The sequence below is a fragment of the Triturus cristatus genome, chromosome 7 (genome assembly GCF_964204655.1).
Source record: "Triturus cristatus chromosome 7, aTriCri1.1, whole genome shotgun sequence".
NCBI classification, from domain to species: domain Eukaryota; kingdom Metazoa; phylum Chordata; class Amphibia; order Caudata; family Salamandridae; genus Triturus; species Triturus cristatus.
Genome location: NC_140590.1, coordinates 1,614,235,018 through 1,614,256,358, shown reverse-complemented (window position 1 = coordinate 1,614,256,358; position 21,341 = coordinate 1,614,235,018). Strand labels below are relative to the sequence as shown.

Here is a 21,341-nt window from a genome sequence, read left to right as displayed (position 1 = left end):
ACTCATCCCAAAACCCACTTGGGACAGCAAGACAGGGTGATGTTATCTATATGTAAAATCAAAAAGAAGCTTCATGTAAAGCAGTCACGACTATAGAGGTCTTGGGCGCCAACATAACATTGGGGAAAACCAACATGAACCCAAATATTGACGGGAGATTAGAAGCCACAGTGGGACCGATTCATTAAGCAGGGCTAGAGCATTGAAGAAGCCATGCTTCACTTGGCTACCTTTCTAGGCATTCCTGTAGGCAGGAAGAGTCGGCAATATTGTAGACTGGCCTAAATCCAAGCTTCAGTTCATTTCACTCTGCACGTTCCATCTTCATCCCGTTTTCCATGCTTGTCGTTCAATCAAATGGCAACCGCCTTGCAAAAGTGAGCAAGACTCAGAAGCAATAAATCACTGGGCAGTTGGCCTCTGCTTTCTGAAGTCTAACAGTTCTAGGGACTTTACTAAGACTGTCCAATTGCTATCCTTGAGGGTGCTTACATATGGAAGACGCAACACCTTTTTACTCTGAGCGTACTGAACTCCAATGGGGCACCAAAACATACCAACCTTCTTCAATTTCCCCTAGGCCTTTAGATGGCATTTACCAGTGCTTTGAGTCTGCAATTGTATAGGACCCTGCGGTCAAGGCCCAATCAAAGAGATCCAAGCCTCCACTTGTGGTGTCTGTTCCTCATATCCTAATGCACTCTAAAAAAAGGTCGCGATCAGAGTAATTGTCTTGGTAGGGAGAAACCATTCAGCAATTAGCTCTAAACTGAAATAATATTGTAGGCTGCTACAAACTGGAGCCAAGAGTTGAAAAAAAATACACCCGTCAGCACGAGCGGCGGAGGCAAAAACATGAAAAGTATTCAGAAAGTCATAATTAGATATTTTAGAAATCTAACTGAGAAAGTGTACTTACAACAGTACAGAGAAACAAAAGTAAAACTTTGCACTGTGTCAATAGTTTGGAAGGCAAAAAAAGTAGGAGGGCATGAAATAGTTAACTATCCTCCATTTACCAAAATCCACTGTTGAGGGTGGGAGGACCTCTTTACAGCTTGAAAACACAAGTCAGTCTCCACAATAAGGTAGGTGGCTAGGAGGAAAAGCACCCGAACCCTGCAACACACATCTTACCCTAAAACCACCCAATTAAGTCTTCCCTGCCTCTCTGCCCACCAAACTAACTGCTGAAAGCCACCAATATTTAGATTACTTCAGAGATATTCTCCCCTTCCTCCTCGAGCGACCCACCAACAGAGTGCAGGGAAATTAGGCTGGTCCCATAGAAGGCTCATAAGTCAATGAGGCAGCCACTGTAGAGATCCACATTCTAGCGCTAAGTATTTACTTCAGTTTAGAGGCTATATTATTTCCAGGAATTTAAAGTACAAGAACCAAGTTGACTCCTGGCCTGTCAACGATGATAACCTAACTAAATATGCCCACTCTCTCATCCCACATTGAACTGTGATTATAAAAACCTTTACTTCGGATAGAATAAAAAAGCAGAACATTACCAAACGAAAATGGTGCAACAATGGCTCGTGGAAGATCCTTTTGGAAGCTGCTCGGCTGTTGAAGTGTCTCATCTTGCTGAGGAGGGATAGCCTCTGAATCCATCAAGAAACCTGTAGTGGTCAACACAAAATCATATGGGCGGTCACTTCCATAAGAGTGTCCAAACTTTCTTTTCTTCATATAGAAATTGAAGCTTGCAGATAATGTCTGACTGGAAATAAAACTGGCTGACATTTGGTAAAGCTGCTCCCCAGTTTATAAGTACAGAGGCTTTGAACAACTTCACAAAGGTGTTAGCCATGCAATTAGACCCCTTTCGCCCCCACTAAGGCTTTACCACGATAAACTCCAGCGGGAGTAATTCCGTCTGCAAAGCAGAAATTAACTAGTTCTCAAATTGGGAAAATCCTGCAAAATACGTCAAAAATTCAAAACATGGATTAAATCCACAAGCGACAGTACAAGGATATTTTAACCAAGATAATACCATTTATTTATCATTTATTTTTAGAGTTTTATATAGCACGAACCAGACCCAAAGTAGGGTAACAGAGCGCTTTACATGGTGATCAGAGTACAAGTAACGCAATTAGTATCAACATAGCATACATGAAAATAAGACCAACGAATACAAAATAACAGCATAGTATAACAGAGATCGTCAAGATTATAGTCAAGTTAGAGGATATAAACTGGCATAGTGCTGTGCAGACTTTAGGGGAGGAGTTTGCTCATCAAGAAAGATTTTGCTACCTTTTTGAAGGGGGGGGGGGGGGTGTCGAGGTGATTTTTCTGATGGATGGCGGAAGTGAGTTATTGGGGGAGAGATTAAGAGAAATTCAGTTTGTGAGTTTAGCTTGAGGAAGTTGGTTGTTAACCATTGGACGTTTTTTTCGAGAGCAACATTCACTGTCATCATCTCTTCCATGGAGGTGATCATGAGTTTAAAAGAGGCTAACTTGCTACTTCTAATGCAAGGTTTCCATCCACTGGGGATTAACAGTTACATTTTCCAACATAAGATATACAAGTTTTTATTTTTAAAATAAACGTGAGATTTTGCCTTTCAAAAGGGCCTCAGTCACGGGCCCAGCATCAGCACCGAAACCTAAAGTAAAGGACCCAGAAGCCCATAAGACTTTGGTCCTCACAGCATAAGTGAATGTTGGTACAAAGTCTCAACTCGCAGCACAATTATGGAAACTCCTTCTATGAAGATGTTCCTGAAACCAAACGTAATATTCCAGAGCACTGCAGTCTCTCAGAACTACAACCTGAGAAGGAGAAAAGCCTCTGTTAATTCTGCCAGACAATCAAACTTGTTATGCACATCAGATACAATTGCTGGTGCCTACTCACTGACTAGACCATCCGAAAAAAGAGAACATTCGCTCACATCACTGTACCTCAATATAAATATCACCATCAGTATACCGCTGTGACATTTGATCCTCCACATAAAATCACCCAAATTTCACTCTTCCAGTGCATGACACATGGAAGGAAGGTGGAGCTTTCAGAAGCAGGTGAGATGGATTAATCACCAGGCTGCCCTCCTTAAAAACAGAACCAAGCATTGAAAATAAACCGGATTCATGAAGGTCTGCTCCCTACTAGTAATGTTACAGTTTTTGCATTACACCACATACGCCAACTGTTTTGTGTTCTGTCAGAAGTATAAAGTAAGATCTGGGTGTGGCATTCTGTGCCCTTGGTGTTTAGTTGGGCTTCTTTGGTGGAGTAGTTTTCTTCAGCTTGTGTTGGGGTTGACTAGGCTTGGCCATTCAATGCAATGTTTTGATGGGGTATGTGTTGGGGTGTTCAGTTGACATCAGAACCACATTTTAGCATTGTTGATCTGATATTGGTCTTCCATTGGTTTTCTCCCAAGGGGGAAGTTGGACTTGTAACGTTATGCCAACCTTACTGCACATGCAGTATCTGATAGCGTGGAAACAATGTGTATGTCAAGAGAGACTGTGGGGCAGTCAGCTGGGATGGAGTCAATTGGCAGAGCAGTAGAAGGCTCAACAGAGAAGCAGGTCTTACTCTATAGTACTGTATTACTACCAATATGCACAAAAAAGTAACCATCTCTACAGACTGCTTTCCTGGATACCAGTCTCTTGTCAGACATTATTTGTAACTCTCAAACATCTACGATTTGGTTTTCACTAACTTAGGCAGAAATCGGGTGGTCAGATTTGGCAACTGCCTCACGTAGCAGTGGGTAACGACATGTATACATCTGTTCCACTCTATGGCAGTGCTAAGCATGGCGTTGAAAGCCTTGATCTTGAGTCCTACCCAATTAGCCTTAGTCTGATACTGGTTGTTCGTTATTTAGGTTTTTCTTGTGGGGTGTTTCTTGTGGGTTGGTCCTCCAGCATCTCCACACCCATCAATTAGGGCAGTACTAGGCTCCTTGGGTCCAGAACCCTCCCAAGCAATGACTAGATTAGCCAGAGTATTCAATGTTACAAGTTTGGCTGTTAAGAGTTGATTGAAAAAGCTGGTTTCCCTATTCCGGAGAACACTGGTGCCAGTTTCTCCATCTGTATCTCTGTCCAGGTATCTCAAAGTTTAATTTGCTCAATACTCCCCGATTTCCTGTTATAATCAGCTTGTCAGAGTCCTTGTGTTTAAGTCTACCAGAAATCTGTCACTTTGTTTCTGTGTCTCCATATTGACAAGTCCGTGTCCAAGGGAAGCTCTGGTTCCATCCAGATTACATTTAGTTATCAAAAAGATTGTTGAACCATTCCACACAGTAGCTCATCGCCCCTGCCGGATGCTTGAGTGGAATGGGCAATGGAGAGTGTAAAATATTCAGACTATGCAAAACTTCTTAACCTAGGTGGCTTGGCGGTGTAACCACAGTTTGAGAGAAAGTGTTATAAAAAAAAGAAAAAGAAAACAAGGATGCTAGGAGTTGTAGTTGCCCAGGTACACAAATGCGTTTTAATAAAGCAGGATTTGTCACAAAAAGGAAAATAAATAAATAAAATCAGAACACAGGCAACGGTTGTCCAATCAAGAGGGGCCAAGGTAACAATGTACCAAGTTTGGTGTCTACCTGCCTGGTTCTAGGTCTCTTATAAGAGACAGAATACCTTTTGGTAGGTCACAGTATATTGCTGTGCAGAAATAAAGCCTGGCTTCCACAGACCAATCATAAGGACTAGGCCAAAGGCATAACCAAAAGACAGGTTACATACAGAGTATCTAGACTGATTTTCTGCCTTGCCCGTGTTAGTATTAGTCTTTCTGTGCAATTCCAACGGGTTTTGCGCCAATGAAGGAAGGCCGTGGGAATCCTGCTACAATCCACTGAACCAGGGTACATGTGCAAAGGCTTGAAGAGATTGGGTCTTGCAACCAGCGCATGATCAGTGGGTCTCTAGATAATGGCTTGATCCAAAGGTTATTAGAGGACAACTTTCCAACAAAAGTGCATGCTATCAATAAGAGGCATCGGTGGGTGTCCATGAAAAGTATTACCTGACCCACCTTAAAGTTCATGGGTGTGCGTGCACATATCCTCTGCTCAAGTGCACTTTCTAACCCAGCACTTTATTTTCACAGCTCCAAAAAGGTTCTGTCCATATTTTCTCCTGCTCACCTCACCCGCCACTCAAATTCCCTATGCCGATTGCGTTGCCCTTGGATTTGTGGTAATGTGGTGGGGCATGTGTTCATCACTGGATAGAAGGACATTTAGTGGGTTTGGATGGCAGATGGGGCACATGAGAACAGTAGCATGAAAGGAGACTGGTCTAGAGAGGTATGTGGAGAGGAGGCTGGGGTATTTAAGCAGATGGTAGTCTGATGGAAAGCATTAGTTGGCATGGAGAATATGACTCCCTGTCCAACTTATGAGTGTTTGTCTCCGTCTCTTAGGGTTTCTTCAAGTTGCCCCTGCTTCATTGGCGGAGTTTGCCATTGTCTGGGGGGGGGGGGGGGTTTAATCACTCCATTCAAACATCAGAGTCTACCAGTTTAAATCTGGGTGCCGGTTTCCCTAACCTCAAGTATGCCCCTCGTGTCCGACTGAGCCAGTGTTTTATTCTCTATCCTAATGTGTGCATTTTCTCGCCACACTATTTTGGGTCTCGGGACGTTTCCTCCTCCCAAAGACCAGATTTATAGTTTGCCAACTACCACACTGCCTACCTGACAGAAGATTCTTACATACAACCTCAGTAGCGAATCCACAAGCTTCGTATCCCAATCGCCCACCATGAGCTGCCAATTCAACACCCCCGCCCCCTTTGCCAGTGCTATATAAAATATATAAATAGGCTTTCAATGGACACTAGGGCCAGAGATGCAATGCTTCAGCCTGGCAAATTCCACGTATTTCTTTGAATTCCGCTAAGATTCAATGTTGGGCAAACCCCTACCAAGAAGCTATTCTACAGACCAATTTCACATGGAGAATGAAACCGTCCTGGAAAAATATGGATTGCATCCCCCTGATCAGGAGTTAATCCAGGTCCTTGCAGTGGCTTGGACCAGTAAATACCAGCAAAAGTGCCGATGCTCCACACAAACTAAGAATTCGTACTCACTAGGGTAAGTTCTCTTATCTTGCTAGGCGTGGATAAACAGTTATGGCCTAGCTCATGGTAAATGATGCAAGATAAAATTAAGTACTCAACAGCACAAGTTGTACAGATGCAATAAGTGAATGTCCAGAAAGAAATGCGAGCACACTACTTTAATATCTATAAAATCTCTAAATACTTTGGAGTCTTTTGCAATCACTACATGGCTGTCAACGGCACAACCCTGAAAGTACAAATACAATAGCGATGCAGTTACTTGATTTCTGGAATTGTTCAACCATGATCGCAAACTTGCACAAATTGCCATTGAATCTAGAGCACAACATTGTAAAGTGGAGGACTGCAAATCCTGTATCCATAGGTACAACAATTCAAGCAATAAAAAACATGGAGTACCTGCAACCGCTAATGCAAAGGGAAAAAAATCCTGGAGTTTAGAGAAAAGTATTTTAAATTGCTAGAAAAAGCTGTGCTGGTCTCCTCGCGTGCAGCTAGAGGCTCTGGGTTAGTGGCTACTCACTCAGTGGGCAAGGACCAACCTTGACGACTTAGAGGGTCAATACCGAAAAATAGTTGTGTATGTTTGCAGGCACTTCCAACACATCTATAGGACAATGAGGGGATCCATCTGTCCCACTCCTCTGAACAGAAGTTCTACAGGGAGGCCAGCCGCCATGGCCTACAGGAGCGACTATTGCACCCCCAAATAATACACTACTACTGATCACGGCCTGTGGAAAGGGGGCCAAGAGGTGGGGAGGTGATCCTTGACAATACCGAAAATGGCCCCAAAGGAGGTCCCCGAAGAGCATCAATCTATAGTTTGATAAACCACTCAGATGAGACTGTTGGAAAAATAAAGACAGGCAAACATTTCAGGGAAGTCTTTGAAAGACCTAAAAAGGCCGAATTATGATTTTAGCTGCCATGTTGTCTGCCTATATATTCAATAAATAGCAATAAACCGGTCAGAACTAATTATCTGACTGCTCACTTTCAAAAGGCATTAGCCTGCAAAATTCTGTTCACTCAAAGAGAATGAGCAATAAAGATGCCTTTAAATCTAATTTTAAACTTGCCACATTTGCTCGACATTCAGAGACAGATCAAAAGTCAGTTTGTCTTCCTACATTAACTTTTCTTTCTCAGACTGAAGTTAGAGGATTTTGTAAAGTGAACTGTGTGACAATTGTACTGTGCAAAATGTGAGAAATTAAAGGCTGTACGATTGTAGGCGTTTTTTCTAAAACACAGAAACAGCTAATAAGTGAACTGTATAAACATTTCAAAATGTTTCAGTAATTATGAAGACACTATTTGAGTGGTAAAAAAAGATTTTATAGGATGAAAAATCAGAACACTTTACTCTGATGTGCAAATGATAACTATTTTAGCTGAAACCCACTTTCCAAACATTTGTTTGCACACATAGTTTGAGCAGTAAAACTGAATATTAGGGGGGAAATCTGTGGCCATTTCAATGGCAAATGTGCTGTCTGTAAATGACAGTGCACTACCACATCATGTAGTAATATATTTATTAAAATAGAGTTTAACCATAAACTGAGAAATATTCCTGCTGCTACCCGGACGACAATGCAATTAGTGAACTAAGAGGCAAGTTAGCGGTCAGGTGTACCCTATAGGTGGGCTCGATTCCCATCATACATGGACCAAACGTTTAGTCTATTAAAGACTTTTTAAAACTTTTTTGTACAGCAGAAATGCTGAACTTTCATATTTGAAAGTGCTCCTATGTGATAATGAAGAGAAAGGAGACTCCATTTAACAAAATATTTACTTAAGATCACTCAATATGAGACCGGTTTAAGGGACAAGTACATTACAGATAGATCGAGTAGATTATTCAAGTTACTACACCTGCAAGTCAAGTAACATTTTTATAATTATTCAAGGCCTGCCTCTGCTCCAGAGCCTGAAGAGTGTCAGAGGCCAACCAAGTGCAGTAGGACATCCTGTTTGCAAGAGCAACTTTAAGTCAAGAAGACCAAAGATCCGCTCTTCATTTACCTGCAAAGACCTAGCATTGGGGTAGAAGCTGAGGGGTGTTACACTTGCCAGACTTCTCACATCAGTGGCAAGTGAGGGCTCAAGGGCTTTGCTAGTTACACATCCGGTAGTTGGGGATTCCCATGACAGCAGGCAATGGCAGTCTCCCAGTATCTTACTATCTCTAGAAACAAATACATCTTGGTTGATGTGGACCATGTCACAGTGTAATACAATGCAGCACCGCTGAGAAGCACCAGTGCACCTTTACGAGCTAGGGTCTATTGTCTTAATCACTCTTCCCCCACCCCAAAGGCAAATAAATAAATCGAACATAAGGGTCATACCAATACACATGAAGGCAATGTGGGAAGAGCGTAAAATGACCTTTATAGTTTCTACATCAAACCACATCCAGACCAAGGTCTTTAATTGCTTGGTAACACCATCAAGGTCCAGACTAGTCACAAACACTTGAAATGGCTGATGCTAATGAAACTAAGTGCCTCATTAGTCCACTTCTCTAACAGTGAGGCACAGCATTTTGTTATGCCTCGATTACACGTTCAGTTGGTTGAGGACAGCCAGGTGTAGCAACGCATCACCTGTTTGTGCCTCTGTTGTGGGTTCACCAGGTTGGCGACAAACCTGCTGTTAAAAGCATCTCTCCAGATGAGGACTGTGTCTGGAGAGCAGTCTGGATAGGGCACTTTAAAGGAAAAGTCACCCCACTCTAGCTCTGGCATTGCAAACTGTAGATACACACCTCCAGCGCCCTTTTGCTGTATAAATGTGGGACTGTTACCCCATCTGATGTCCCAGTTCAGAGTCCTGTACGGACCAAAATTTAAAAAACATAAAGTGGTACTCAGGGTTGCCGTGCAAACAGGGCTCATGTCTGCCTGTTGGCGAGCTACCTAAAGGCGAGGGGATATCACCCGAGGCTGACCCCTTGCTGGTAGAGCTGTACACCTTTGCTGAGGAACCCAGAAGCCAGCCTGCTTGCTGAGGTAAGGTGCCTGCAAACCTTTTATGTGGAAAGTGATTGTCCAGCACGAGCCAAAAGTGCAGTAGGTGCCAGTTGCTGGTGGGGCTTGAACATAACGCCTGTGAAGTGTGATCTGAATACCTTGGGGCATGTGGGCCTACAGACTCTGGAAACATTTCTGGACAGGACCATGGCGACTTGTCCTGAGGGAGCAGCGATCCAAGTCCAAATAGCTCGTATGTCACATTGCCCAGATCAGCCTATGCGCGGCATCACCTCAAGAAGATCAGCTGGTGCGTGGCTGCACAGTAGGAAGGAGATAAGCGGATGCATTGCTGCACCAATACTGGAGAACCTACCCATGCAGAGCTGGCAAGTCCCAGACCAAGATAAATCCTTCCATGTGTGTGTGTGGGGGGGGGGGGGGGGGGGTGAAGAGCTCTTCCCTGCCTGCACGACTGCAGCCAGCACCCAACAAAGATGTGCAAAAGCAGAACCATTGAATCCATGTATGCTGGGCAGGCAAGGCCAGCCAGTGAGGAGACCCCAGACTGAGCCGCTGGTGTGTGCACCTCCTACCAGAAGCAGGAAGGAGCCAGTGCTCTAAGACAGACATCCAAATGCCCAAAGGACTGTTACGCTGCAGGAGGTAAGAAACTAAAGCTAGTGAACTGTGAGAATGAGCCCAAATACCTGAAGGGGAGAGATCTAAACCCATGTTGAAATTCCGCTATTGCCCTAATCATGAGGGAGAGCAGGGGAAAGGCAGAAGATCGGGGCAAAGCCCTGCTTAACAGCACTCAGGACATCGCCTGAGAAGTGTGAGATTGATCACTATCGCTACCAATGAGAAATCAAGTACTGCAAGGGTTGTACTGGGCCCATTTTTCAGAGCCATGGTAGGACAAACCATGCGACATGAGGCCATCAATCTAAACCTCCACGTTTGTGGCCTAACACTCAAAACCAGGATCTGACAACTAGCATACTTGTCTTTAGACATGCAATCAGGGGCGCACCTAGACCCGATCTTTAAGGGTGGGGAGGGGGGGGGAGTAGGGGGCTAAGACTCCAAGCCAGAACCGGCTTGAGCACTGGTGGCAGCAGTTACTAGTCGTTTTTGGTGCTCTCCTCCCCCATAACCTCTTTCTCTATGAATTCCCTCACTACCACTCACCAACAGTGCACCTCATCATTCCATTGCCTCCGACGTACACTTTATTTTTTATAGTACTCTTCATAGTTGACTTACACTTAGTTCTGTGATCTGCATGGTACACATTCTTTGCAGCAGGCACGTTAACCCTCTGAGCAACTTTAAGATGAGCCAAAACTGCCACTAAACAAAATTCAAACTCACCAATAGGTACATCACCAGAGTTATCTTGACATTTGTATTGTTGCCTGAAAACTGCCTGCTGCACAAATTCATGTGCTGTTAACCATGTACTATTTTTAAACACTGAGACCCCACCTGGTGCGGCTGCACTGGTCACACCACCCTAAAGCCAGTACTACTACCAGCAATGGGACAAGACAAGCATTTCCTGGAATGGGGTCAGCTAATTTAAACGCCATTATGAGGAAAACGATCTATGCAAGTGTTTGGGTGTGATACTTTCCCCCAAATGCCAGCAAGCAGAACAAGTTAAAAGTTTTTATGTAGATGATTTAAGGGAGTATAGACCCCCCACCCCCCGAGAATTTTTTGAAACTGAAGATCAAAAATTTGCTAAAACGCTGCGGACCCTTCTAGGATATTCATTAAATATTCTAGTAGTTTAATGGTGCACCAGGGAAGCCTGGCCTTTCCTAGGAGCACATCTCGTTTTTTTCAAATGTCTTTAGTAAGAAATTACTTTCACTATACCAAAGTCATTTTTTCCATGGGTGAGCCCCTTAGCCCAAGGAGTACATTCACTATGACAGTGCCAGAAATTTACCATGGATATTTCGACCACAGTCATGGGTACCACTACAAATTCCCTCTGGTATACAAGGATCAGCATTTTGCAGATGACACCCACTATAAAATGAGTACAGGAAAAATTATGACTAGTTTCAACTATCAGTTCAAACATTTTGCTATGGATCCACCCCATTTGCTAAGAATTAGGTGAATCATGTCGGGCCAGGTGTGGTGGGGTGTGTTCTGTGTCCCTACCGCTGGGTATGACTGGGATAGCGGCTTTCTCAGTTAGATAGTGAGAGTCACCACAGTCAGTCAATGATGGTGTCTTAATAGAAGCATGTCAGGACCTGCAGTTTGCCATAGGTAACTCCTTCCATCCACATGCTATTAGTGCCCTTGTCCATAAGGCAAGAATAACTTTCAGAATGCCAGACCAGCAGCACACTTGCACGCATAACAGACATTCTCACGATCTCTCCTGCACCTTTTCGTACATTTGTACTGTCACACACACCCACTCACACTTCTGTTAGTCAATCTGCTTTTATTGTGTTAGAAAATCTTGCCCTACTGCTTCTGCTATACCGGCCGTGCCTTTCAGTGAAGCTAAATAAACACATTCTCTATACACTACTCAAAAATAATATACTGCCTTGACAACGTTTGTTACAAGTGAGCGGTGTCCCAATGAGTTCCATCAGACTCTTGTCTCTGCAAGCAGGCAAGATGAACAGAGGGCCTGCATGAAGCAGGCTGAGGGGTTTTTAAGTGCAGGGTGAGTGGTGTGATGCCAGGGTAAGCGCTGTGCTTCTCTACGTGCAAGGTGAGCTGTGTGACAAGAGTGCCTATGTGAACGTACAGTGAGCGATGTGACAGTAGGGTGTGAAGAGCGACTGCAGGGCGAGTGATGTGACAAGTTTGGGTGCAGGCGAAAGTGTAGAGTAGGAGGAATGAATGCATGGTGAGTGGTATGCTTGTTTGAATGAAATTGCAGAGCGAGCAGTGAGTGAAGTGTCACGAGTGCAGGACGAGGAGTGTGCTCGTGTAAGTACAGGGTGAAATGCACAAGTGCATGGTAAGTGGAGTGAAGGCAGTGCGATTCCTGAGTGCAGGGTGAGCGCATGTCACTGCAGGGTAAGTGGAAGGAGAATGGCTTGAGTTCACTGTACAAGTGCAATGGAGTCGCTGTGAGAGCAGGGTGAGCGGTATGCTTGTGTGAGCGCAGGGTAAGAGAATGAACGTTTTGGGTGCAGGGTAACAACAGCATGAATGCAGTGTGATTGCAGTGAGTGTAGTGTCGTGTCTGCAGGGTGAGCAGTGTGCTCATGTGAGTGCAGGGTAGGAGAAGGATGAATGATGAGAGTGCATGTTGAGTAGTCTGAGTACAGTGTGATCGCTGTGAGTAGTGAGAATGAGGAGTGAGTTGTCCGAGCGAAGGATTTATTCTCAGACACCTGGAATAACTGCATTGTATTGACGGCTGGCGAAGGGATTTCAGATATAAGCTAAACTATTGCTATTATGGCATCAATTGGGGATGGAGGAAATAGTGTGCTGATCCTACAACAAACGTTCAGTCTCCTGATTAAGGTTGCCAGCTGACCAAATTTCTATGGGCACCACAGATATTTTGATGTACCAGCCAAAACAAAAATAAGCAAAATCACCTAAATCCGGCATCTTTAGCACTTCTATGCATATATGAAACAGCAAATATAGATAGAAACCACTTTTAAAGGTGTTCTAGGGCTGCATTAATAATTTATGACTAAATAATTAAAGGAAACCGACAGAAATGACATGTTACATACCATTTTATTCACAACCCTATCTAGCATCAAGACAAGGCCTTTGCAGACTTAACAACAAGTTGCCCCCACAGTTCCTTTGGAAAGTTGGCATCCCTACTCCTAAGATGCCTTTTCACTAAATGCATTCTCCCACTGTAGCAGTAAAAATAAAATACGAAATGTAAAGAAAAGGAAGAGTGGGAACCCAGGGGACAGGAATCCGTGAAAAAACAGCCTTCTTTACCAGTTCACAAAAGGCATGTAATAATGGTCTTTTAAAAACCGGTGAAGACTCGGGTGTGGCCGAGATAAGACTCCAGACCCTACCCAGCCGATGCCACAGCAGCTCGAGCTGCAGCCGCGCAGGGGCTGAGACACGAAGGGGGAGGCTAAAGCCCTTTTAGCTCTATTGGCGTTGCGCACCTGCATGCAACTATGGTGGTCCCAGGATTCATTCAGCTAGTCCTAGCCTCTTAAACAGCAAATTGCATTCTGGGGTTTGTATTTTTCGGTTTAATACGGCATCTTTCGGCATACAAACCAATTTTCGAAGGGGCTTTGGGAAAAAAATAAAGGGAAATTAACTGGCCCATTGAAGCAACACATTTTGTAAGAGGCACAAATGTGACATGAAGCCACTTTTTGCTCAACAAGTTCTTAGAAAGTTTCAAAGACAGTCATGGCATTGAGGAACGCGTGCTTTGGAGTAGTTTAATTGCTATGGAATGTTACTACGTTGCGATGATCTATGTAGAATCTACATGAACAGAGAAGCCTCGTAAAACCGGACGAAAGGGAGACATGGATTAACACCATAATACCTCTAGGGTGGACCTAATGATTCATAGTTGCACCGTCCCTTCCTTAAAATAATAATACTAACGTGTCTCCGCCCCAGAAAGCGCGCGGTTAGTGCAGGAGTCACTCCTCTTCCTTGTACTATTTCTCCTTGTATCAGGTCACTACTAGACGTGTCTCTCTTCTTCTCTCGTCTGGCGGCGTCCTTCGAAAGCATGCACATGCACTTAGGACGACGTACTAGCTTGTATTTGTAACCGTAGCAGCTCCCTCTCAGGTGACCAATAGGGGTGCTGTCAGTTACCGGCGTCGCTTCCCATTGGGCGGCCAAATGCGCAGCGCGCTAGCGTTTTGGGAAATGTGGTTCGTTAGTTACCGCGTAGGCTGTCAGGCGCAGACATTTCGTTGAACACAACTACAACGAGGAAATAACGAGGAGGTACCGAATGCCTGTCCTAGGGCTTTCCTGCTTAGGAAAATGTTATAACAGACTGTTGCACACTGAAACTTCAGATAAATATTATTATTAGGAAAGTTTATAAAGCGCATGGTTACGCAGAAGCGTGTCCCCGCGCTACATTTGCAAAAACTCAGGCAGAGTATGGTCAGTGCTGAAATTGGGAATCAAATACTCCAGGAACCCATGAATTGGGAGTTAAGGTATGGCAGAGGAAAGTGATGGAGTCACAAGGAGCGGGGCTTGGAAAGCCGAGTCTGACCGTCGTCTTATACATTTTTTAAGCAGCTGGCTCAGGGAGGGGCAGGGCATGGGAGGGGGTAGGAGGAGTGCTATATGCACTCTCTAAGTGCACCTGTGTGTTTGGCCAGCTGTCTCAGGCCGACTACAACAGCCGCGGTCGGTAGTAGGAGTAACTGCAGGGCGGTGACGTGGGGAGGGGGAGGGTGGGACGTAGTAAACTATGGATTACGGAGGTTTACAGGTAAGTTAACATATAAATTAATAAAACGAATTTCGTTGTGTGCACTGCATCCCCAAATGCGATGCAGTGCACGCAACAAAATTCGTTGTATTAATGTATATGTTAACTTACCTGTAAACCATAGTTTACTACCCCCCACCCTGCCCCTCCCCCTCCCCACGTCACCGCCCTGCAGTTACTCCTACCGACCGTGGCTGGACTACAACACACATGCGCACTTAGGTTTCTGCTCCCGGCAGCATTGAGCAGCCAGGCTGGAGAAACCCCACAAACTCCCTGGTCTGAGCAGGGCATCTTTCTAGCCTGCTCATGCCAATCAGGGCGGGGATTGGTCAGGGAGTCTGAAGCAGCCCCACGGAAGAAGAAGCACCCGGCGGGACGCGGCAGTCAACTTAAGATAAGTTGAGAAAAAAATGTTATATTCTCCCTTTGTGCGCGCCCCCCCTCACTACCTTTTGTGTATGGCGGCCGCCACCATTTGCAACAAGGACTAATGTGACAGCAAATCTTTTCTAGCTTATCTAATTGGTTACAAAGAGGCTGCAGTTTAAAATATCTTAAGTCACCTGCTGCAGAGATCTTTGGGTGCCCAGCAGTTTTGCGGGAGTATAATAGCGGTAAAATAACTCTGTTGCGGAATGTATTTCTGGGAGAGTTCTGTGTTTTGTCCAATCACAGTTTTGACTCATAAAGTAGCGTAGAGGGTTAACATGCCTGTTGCAAAGCACATCATGTTACATACAGATCACAGATTTGTATTTTATGTAGGTAGGTGGGCTACTGTGTTTGACACTGAGATCATTTTGTTAATTCCTGTTCATAAATTGCAATCCTTCTATTAAAGCGCAGTGATCTATTTACCAGCTTCAAGGAGGTGCATGCAAACTGTAAGTCAATGGTTTAGATCCTCATTGTGTTTTTTCTCAATATGTTGTTATTCTAAGATTGTGAAGAAGGGCTCCTCTGGAAATGAATAAATTCTTGTTAGTACAGCTAACCCCAATCACTGACTTACGTTTTATAGCTTGACTTTGTGTTTCTCCCAACTGTTCACTCTTGTCCACAAGTGTAGATGATATGTGATTCTTACACCTTCAATCAATCAATCAATCAATCAATCAATCAATCAGGGTTTTACATAGCGCGCTTGAAGAAAAGAAGGACCCAGTAAGTAGATAAAATCTTCTTTAATGTCCAGTAAAGTACAATCACAGTCAGGTGCCAGTCTTCTCAAGCCACAACTGAGGGGACGCCAACATTCTAAACAGCCTCCACCTGAGGGTTCTAGGGTAGAACCAAAGGAAAGGAAGGTGGAGGGGAGGAGAGGAATGAACCAAGTGGGAGAGATTATAACACATCTCCCTCCTCAAAGGAAAGGAAAGCAGAAGAAGGAAAGGAAGAGGACAAAGGAGAGGAGAGGAGAAAGAGAAAGAAAGGGCTACAGGCGATAATCAGAGAAATACAGGTAAACACAATAGCAGTGAAACACTACAACATTTTGTAATCTTTGTGCCATAAAGGGGTTTGCTTAAGTCTTTCCCCACTCTTACCAAGCTTTTGACCCAAATTGGAATTTCTTGAACTTTCCACAATAGCTTCCCTGGGAATCAGGTAAGCAGGACAAGTGGCTAAACGGTCCATACTCCACATTTTACCATTTTCAAGGACAACCACATTACTTTTCACTTCCTTGATCTTCTCAGGAGCATAGAACTTGTCACCTTTGTTACCTGCCACATAGAATTTTCTAACTAGAACCCATTGTCCCTGACTCCATGGCTTGTGTTTGGTACCCCATGTTTTGTCATACACCTCCTTGTACTCATATTGTCTTCTCTTCACCCTTGCACCCACCTCCTCCGGGTCAAAGGTGATCTCCTTGTTCTGGAGAAGCCATTTAGGAGACAATTTGGATCCCACCTTTCTCTCTCTCAACAATTCAAAAGGAAAGAGACCCTTGATGGTACTGGGTGTAGTATGGTATGACCATAGCATGTCTCTTACACTCGTTTCAACATGTTTGCCGGAAGCAACAGCCAATTGTATGGACTCCTATAGCAACCTATTGGCTCTTTCAAACTTTCCATTAGCCTTGGGACAGTATAATGGAGTGCCAACATGTGAGATGGATAAATCTGCAACAAAAAAAATTCTTCATTTCCTCCGAAGTAAACTGGACACCATTGTGCGTTATGATGGTGGAAGGGTTACCCTCCCTTGAAAACACTTCACTTAAAAAAATTGTGAGTGATTTAGTGTTGATCGTGTTAACAAACATGTGTGTGATCCAGTTGGAATAGTAGTCAATGTTTGTGAGAAGTTGGCCTGATGTATGATGTCACTAGTTCTAGTGTACACCTTATATCAGTCCAAACAACCCTTATGGTGATTGGTTGTAAAGTCAACCTTATAGACCAGCTATCCTAGTGGTAGCATGAACAAGAGCAGTCTTAGGCTAAACTCTGAATGGCATGTGAAGCCAGCTGTGATACCATATATAATCCCTTGAATACCAAATGAAAGGACACCACAACAGATATATATATAAAATAAAGTGTATTTATTCTAGTCAAACCCTCAGCACTCTTTATGAGATTAGAGGTAAGTACAACACAGTCTTATTTAAGCATACATTAAGTCACACAGGTAAGTAATACAGTTAGGCCCTAGGGGCCACGCAAACCATATACTAAAGAAGTGGTATAAGGACCACTGTCACGGAAATAGGATAGGCCTATGCCTAGGGAATCGCTGGGGCTACACTACACTAGCAACAGTTAGGAAGTGGGAGGCCCACGGGATTCAGGTGTAGAGTGGAAACACTCACGCGTAATGCGTAAAAGTCGATAGAATTACTAGCAGTTAGAAATTAACAGTTTAAGGACACTCCTGAAGCAGCTAGAGAGTCGAGACTCGGAAACTAGACCCTAGGATAGTCACTACCCTTGTGAGCACCGAAGTACCCAAGTTACCTAGCCCACAGGCTGCGGGTGCATAGGTGTGAACTTGCGTCGGGTTTCGTTGTGGACTTCTATGGATGCCTGAAGGAAAGTTGCTGACAGGCAGTCAGTGAAGAGTGTCCGGTGGATCCCAAGGCTGGGTTCAAGAAGAGAGGATACCTGCAAGCAGAAGGGACAGAGTCAAGGTCACTAGCCAGTGACCACGTGGAACCAGGCGATGTCGTGAAGTTTGCAGGTGAAGGGTGAAGCTTGTCGCTGCAGCCACGGGTACCAGGAGACGTCGAGGACGACCAGGACCAGGAGGCGAGCTGTCCCACGAAGGTTCTTGCTGTCGGCGGCGTCGAAGTCGAACTAGGACTCACCAAGCCTTGGCAAGCGGAACCCAGGAAGAACGGAGGCCTTGCTTCTGGTGCAGACCAGGAAGGTCTGGGGTGCTTCCCTTTTGCAAAGAAGCGGGAGCCAGTCTGGAGGAGCCAAACCAGCAGTGAAGATTTCAAGGTGTGTCGTCACAAAAGCCGCTAGCCAACGGGCAAGCAACCGGACAGACGCGGCAAGCAGGAAAATGCAGAAGGGCCCCACGCAGGACTCGTGGAGTGTGGGGGGCTGATCTTCGGTGCAGATGGTGCTTGGGGTTGGGGCTTCTCAATCCCCGGTGCACAACTTCGAGGGTACCTCAGAAGCTGCGCTGGAAGATACTCGTCACTTTTCCCAGGTAGCCGGTCCCACGTCTCTCGTCGCCTCCACGGATCTCAGCTCGGCTGTGGATGTGGATCAGGGTCGGAGAAGTCTGGAAGTCAAGGCTCTGGTCGGGCTCTGCAGTCAGTCCCTCGTAGAACTTCAGCAAAGCAAAGGGTAAGTCTCTTGATGGTGCCTGTTTGCACAGGGTAGCCACTCCTTGGCCACAAGGGAGATTCTTCAGTCCTCTTCTTTCGTCGAATGTCGAAGGCCCAGAGTTTCTGTTCAAGTTGCAGGTCCAGGATAATCTAATCTCCTGGGGCCCAGCTACCACTCTTATTCAAATCTGGGGGGCTGGGTTACCTGCTAGGTCACGCCTTATGGGTGGGACCTGGGAGGGGGGTGGTTACACCCCCTTCCCTTTGTCCAGTTTCGCGCCAGGACTGGGGCTGGAGTGCCCCAGCACCGGTTTGAACTGGACTATGCATGGGACACCTTGTGTGCCCCAGGCATGTCTCATTCCTTTCAGCCCTCCCTGCCCCAATACACTAAAGTCTGTCTGGGGAGGTGCTAGCACCTCCCCAAGCAGGAAACCCATTGTCCAAGCCTCCCTTGCCGGGATCACTCCCAGCAGCAGGAGGTCAGACTTGTGTCTGTGGCAGCAGCATCCATTTTGTGATGCTGAGGCTTTGGTTAGAGTTAAACAGCAAAGTAGGATTTTAACATGTCTCTCCCTCTAGAAGGGGGAATAATATCCTCATCACCAGAAATGGTATGGGGGTATTATTCCAAAGTGCCTGATACCTTACACAACATGTTTTGATAAAGCCAAACCATAGTTACCATAACCGTTTAAGATTATAAGGCACTTTAAGAGTATATGGTAGGCTATATCATAGAACAGCTATAAGGACATGGTTCCGAAAGCTGCAGACAGGCTCAGCTCATGCTAGAGCACCATCTCACATGTTACCAAGCACTCTGCCTCCAGGATTGTTAAGGCCTGCCATAGGAGTGGCTGATAGGTACACATGTGTCTATTTTAAGGGTAGATATAGGTATACTATATCTAAGCAAGGGGTGATTACACGACCTTGCCCCAGCTGAGTGATCAGCCAGTTGTGTCTGATTGGAAGGCCAGACCAGGGGTGGCATAATACATGCTGCAGCCCCTGGGAGGCCTAGGGTACACCTATGCCCTGGGTACCTAGGGTACACTGTACAGGGTCCAATAAGGTGATCCTTACCAATTGGTAATGTACCTAGGGTACATGGAGTCCATTTTAAAGAGAGAGCAGACAGCCTGAGACCCTGAATGGCAGGATCTCAGGCCAACTAAGTCGAAAAACCAGCTAGACGCTAGGCAAAAAGTTGGGTGTAACCATAGTCAGATATCCACCTTCCTACACAACCCCCCCCCCCCCCCCCCCAAACGAAAGGAGATAAGGCTGGCCTTGACAAGGTAAGCCTCTATTGCCTAAGTGGCCATATAAGGAAGAACCAGCACTGGCATGGTTACCCCCTGTCTCATGGTCCACTAAGCAATCCCTCACCCTAAAGGTATCATAGGGTCTCCACCATAGGGAATCTCTACCTTTGGTGTGTCTTTGCAAAGTAAAAGGCTGGTGTTGAGATGGAGTACTGAAGTGAGTGTCCTCCAAGTGAGGCCTCAGCTTCCTCCAATCATCCTCCACCATGGATGCCTTTCTTTCTTTCACTGAGTTGCACTGTGCTCTCAGGGTCAGCCTCTGGCTACCTAAAGCTGGAGGCTGGGTCCCTTTGGTGGGCTTACTGGAGGGACAGGTCAGGTTTGGGGCCCTAAGGTCCCATGCTTGCCTGTGCCCAACAGAATCCCTCTGGGGGAGGTCCCTAACTACCTGTAAAGGAGATCCCTCAGGAATGTTTTTAACCATCACCTGGCTAGGGCTACTAGCCAGGCAATCCTCATACTTTTGATGGGGGGGTTCTTGTGGACAGGGGCCCTCTTGGGGTCCACTGGCCTCCCTGACCTCTGCAGCCCTGGGCTGACTGAGGCAGGGTAGAGAGAGGCAGGCTACCTGCACCAGACTGGGTCCCACCTTGGAAGGGGCCACTGACATCAGAGGCTCTGCCAGGCCAGGCCTGGCTACCTCTGGGGCAGTTCCTTCACAAGGGGTGAGGTCAGATCCCTGAGGAGGCTGACCTTTTCCTAATGTCTGGGGAGAGGGAGACTTTTCTTCCTCCCCACTACTCTCTGTTTGTGTGGAGTGATCCATAGTTTCAGGCTTCACTACACCTATGTCAGTCTGAGTATGGGCTGAGACCATTACAGCCTTGCCAACCTTTTCAGGGAGGCACTCAGTTTGGGTTTGAGCTGTGACTGTCACAGCTCTGCCAATCTCTACAGGGAAGTCTGTCTATGCCTGGGCTGTGGCTACCACTGCCCTTCCAACCTTTTCAGGGAAGAAATCTACTTGGACAGGGGTTGTGGCTGGCACAACCCCACTACCCTTTTGTGAAAGGCCTACCATTTTAGAATGGGTGTCTTGTTCAACTCCAGCCCAAGCTGAGAGTTCTAAGTCATTCCCCAGTAAGCAGTCCACAGGCAAGGTTGGAGACACTGCCACCCTTTTAGGGCCAGTGACACCTCCCCAGCTGAGACATACCTCTGCCATGGGATGACTGTTCTGTTTGCCATCAATGTTAGTTACCTGGTATGAGAAACCAGGCAAAAGCTGCTCAGAGGGAACTAGCCTATGGGCCACCATAGTGATGCTAGCTCCAGTGTCTCTGTAGGCCTCAGCTTTTCTACCATTGATGTAGGGCTCCTGTCTGTACCTACCCAAAGTGTTGGGACAGGCAGTGAAGTTGGCAAACCCCATGCCACCATCACAGACAAGAGTAGCTGCTGTAGGGGAATTGGCTAAGCCAGGGTCCCCCTGTGTTCCCCAAGAAAACCCAACCAAATTTTTGGGGGCACTCCCACCACCTGGGGGATTACTGCTGACAGTAATAGGTGGTGTGACAGGAGTAGTTGGAGGAACAGTTTTGTTTTTAGCCTTTGGGCAACTGCTGTCAGTTTTCCAATGCCCAGGAGTTTTACACTCATGGCAGTAAGGCTTTTTAACTGTGGTAGAGGAGGGAGCTTGGGACCCACCACCCTCTGTGGAGTTTTGGGGCCCTGAGGAAGATTTCTCTT

At 45.7% G+C, this 21,341-nt stretch overlaps 1 protein-coding gene across 1 annotated transcript in view; it reads right to left on the bottom strand.

Annotated features, from left to right (window-relative positions):
• The window catches only part of LOC146812509 (targeting protein for Xklp2-B-like), a 131,712-nt gene extending 117,903 nt beyond the window's left edge, over positions 1-13,809 (bottom strand). Inside the window, exons 1-2 of the mRNA XM_085619511.1 lie at positions 13,673-13,809; positions 1,521-1,631 (exon numbers count right to left, since the gene is read on the bottom strand). Coding sequence (XP_085475637.1) covers positions 1,521-1,623 — 103 coding nt within the window. The 5' untranslated portion in view covers positions 1,624-1,631; positions 13,673-13,809. The remainder of the gene's footprint in view (positions 1-1,520; positions 1,632-13,672) is intronic.
• Between the last annotated feature and the right edge of the window lie 7,532 nt (positions 13,810-21,341).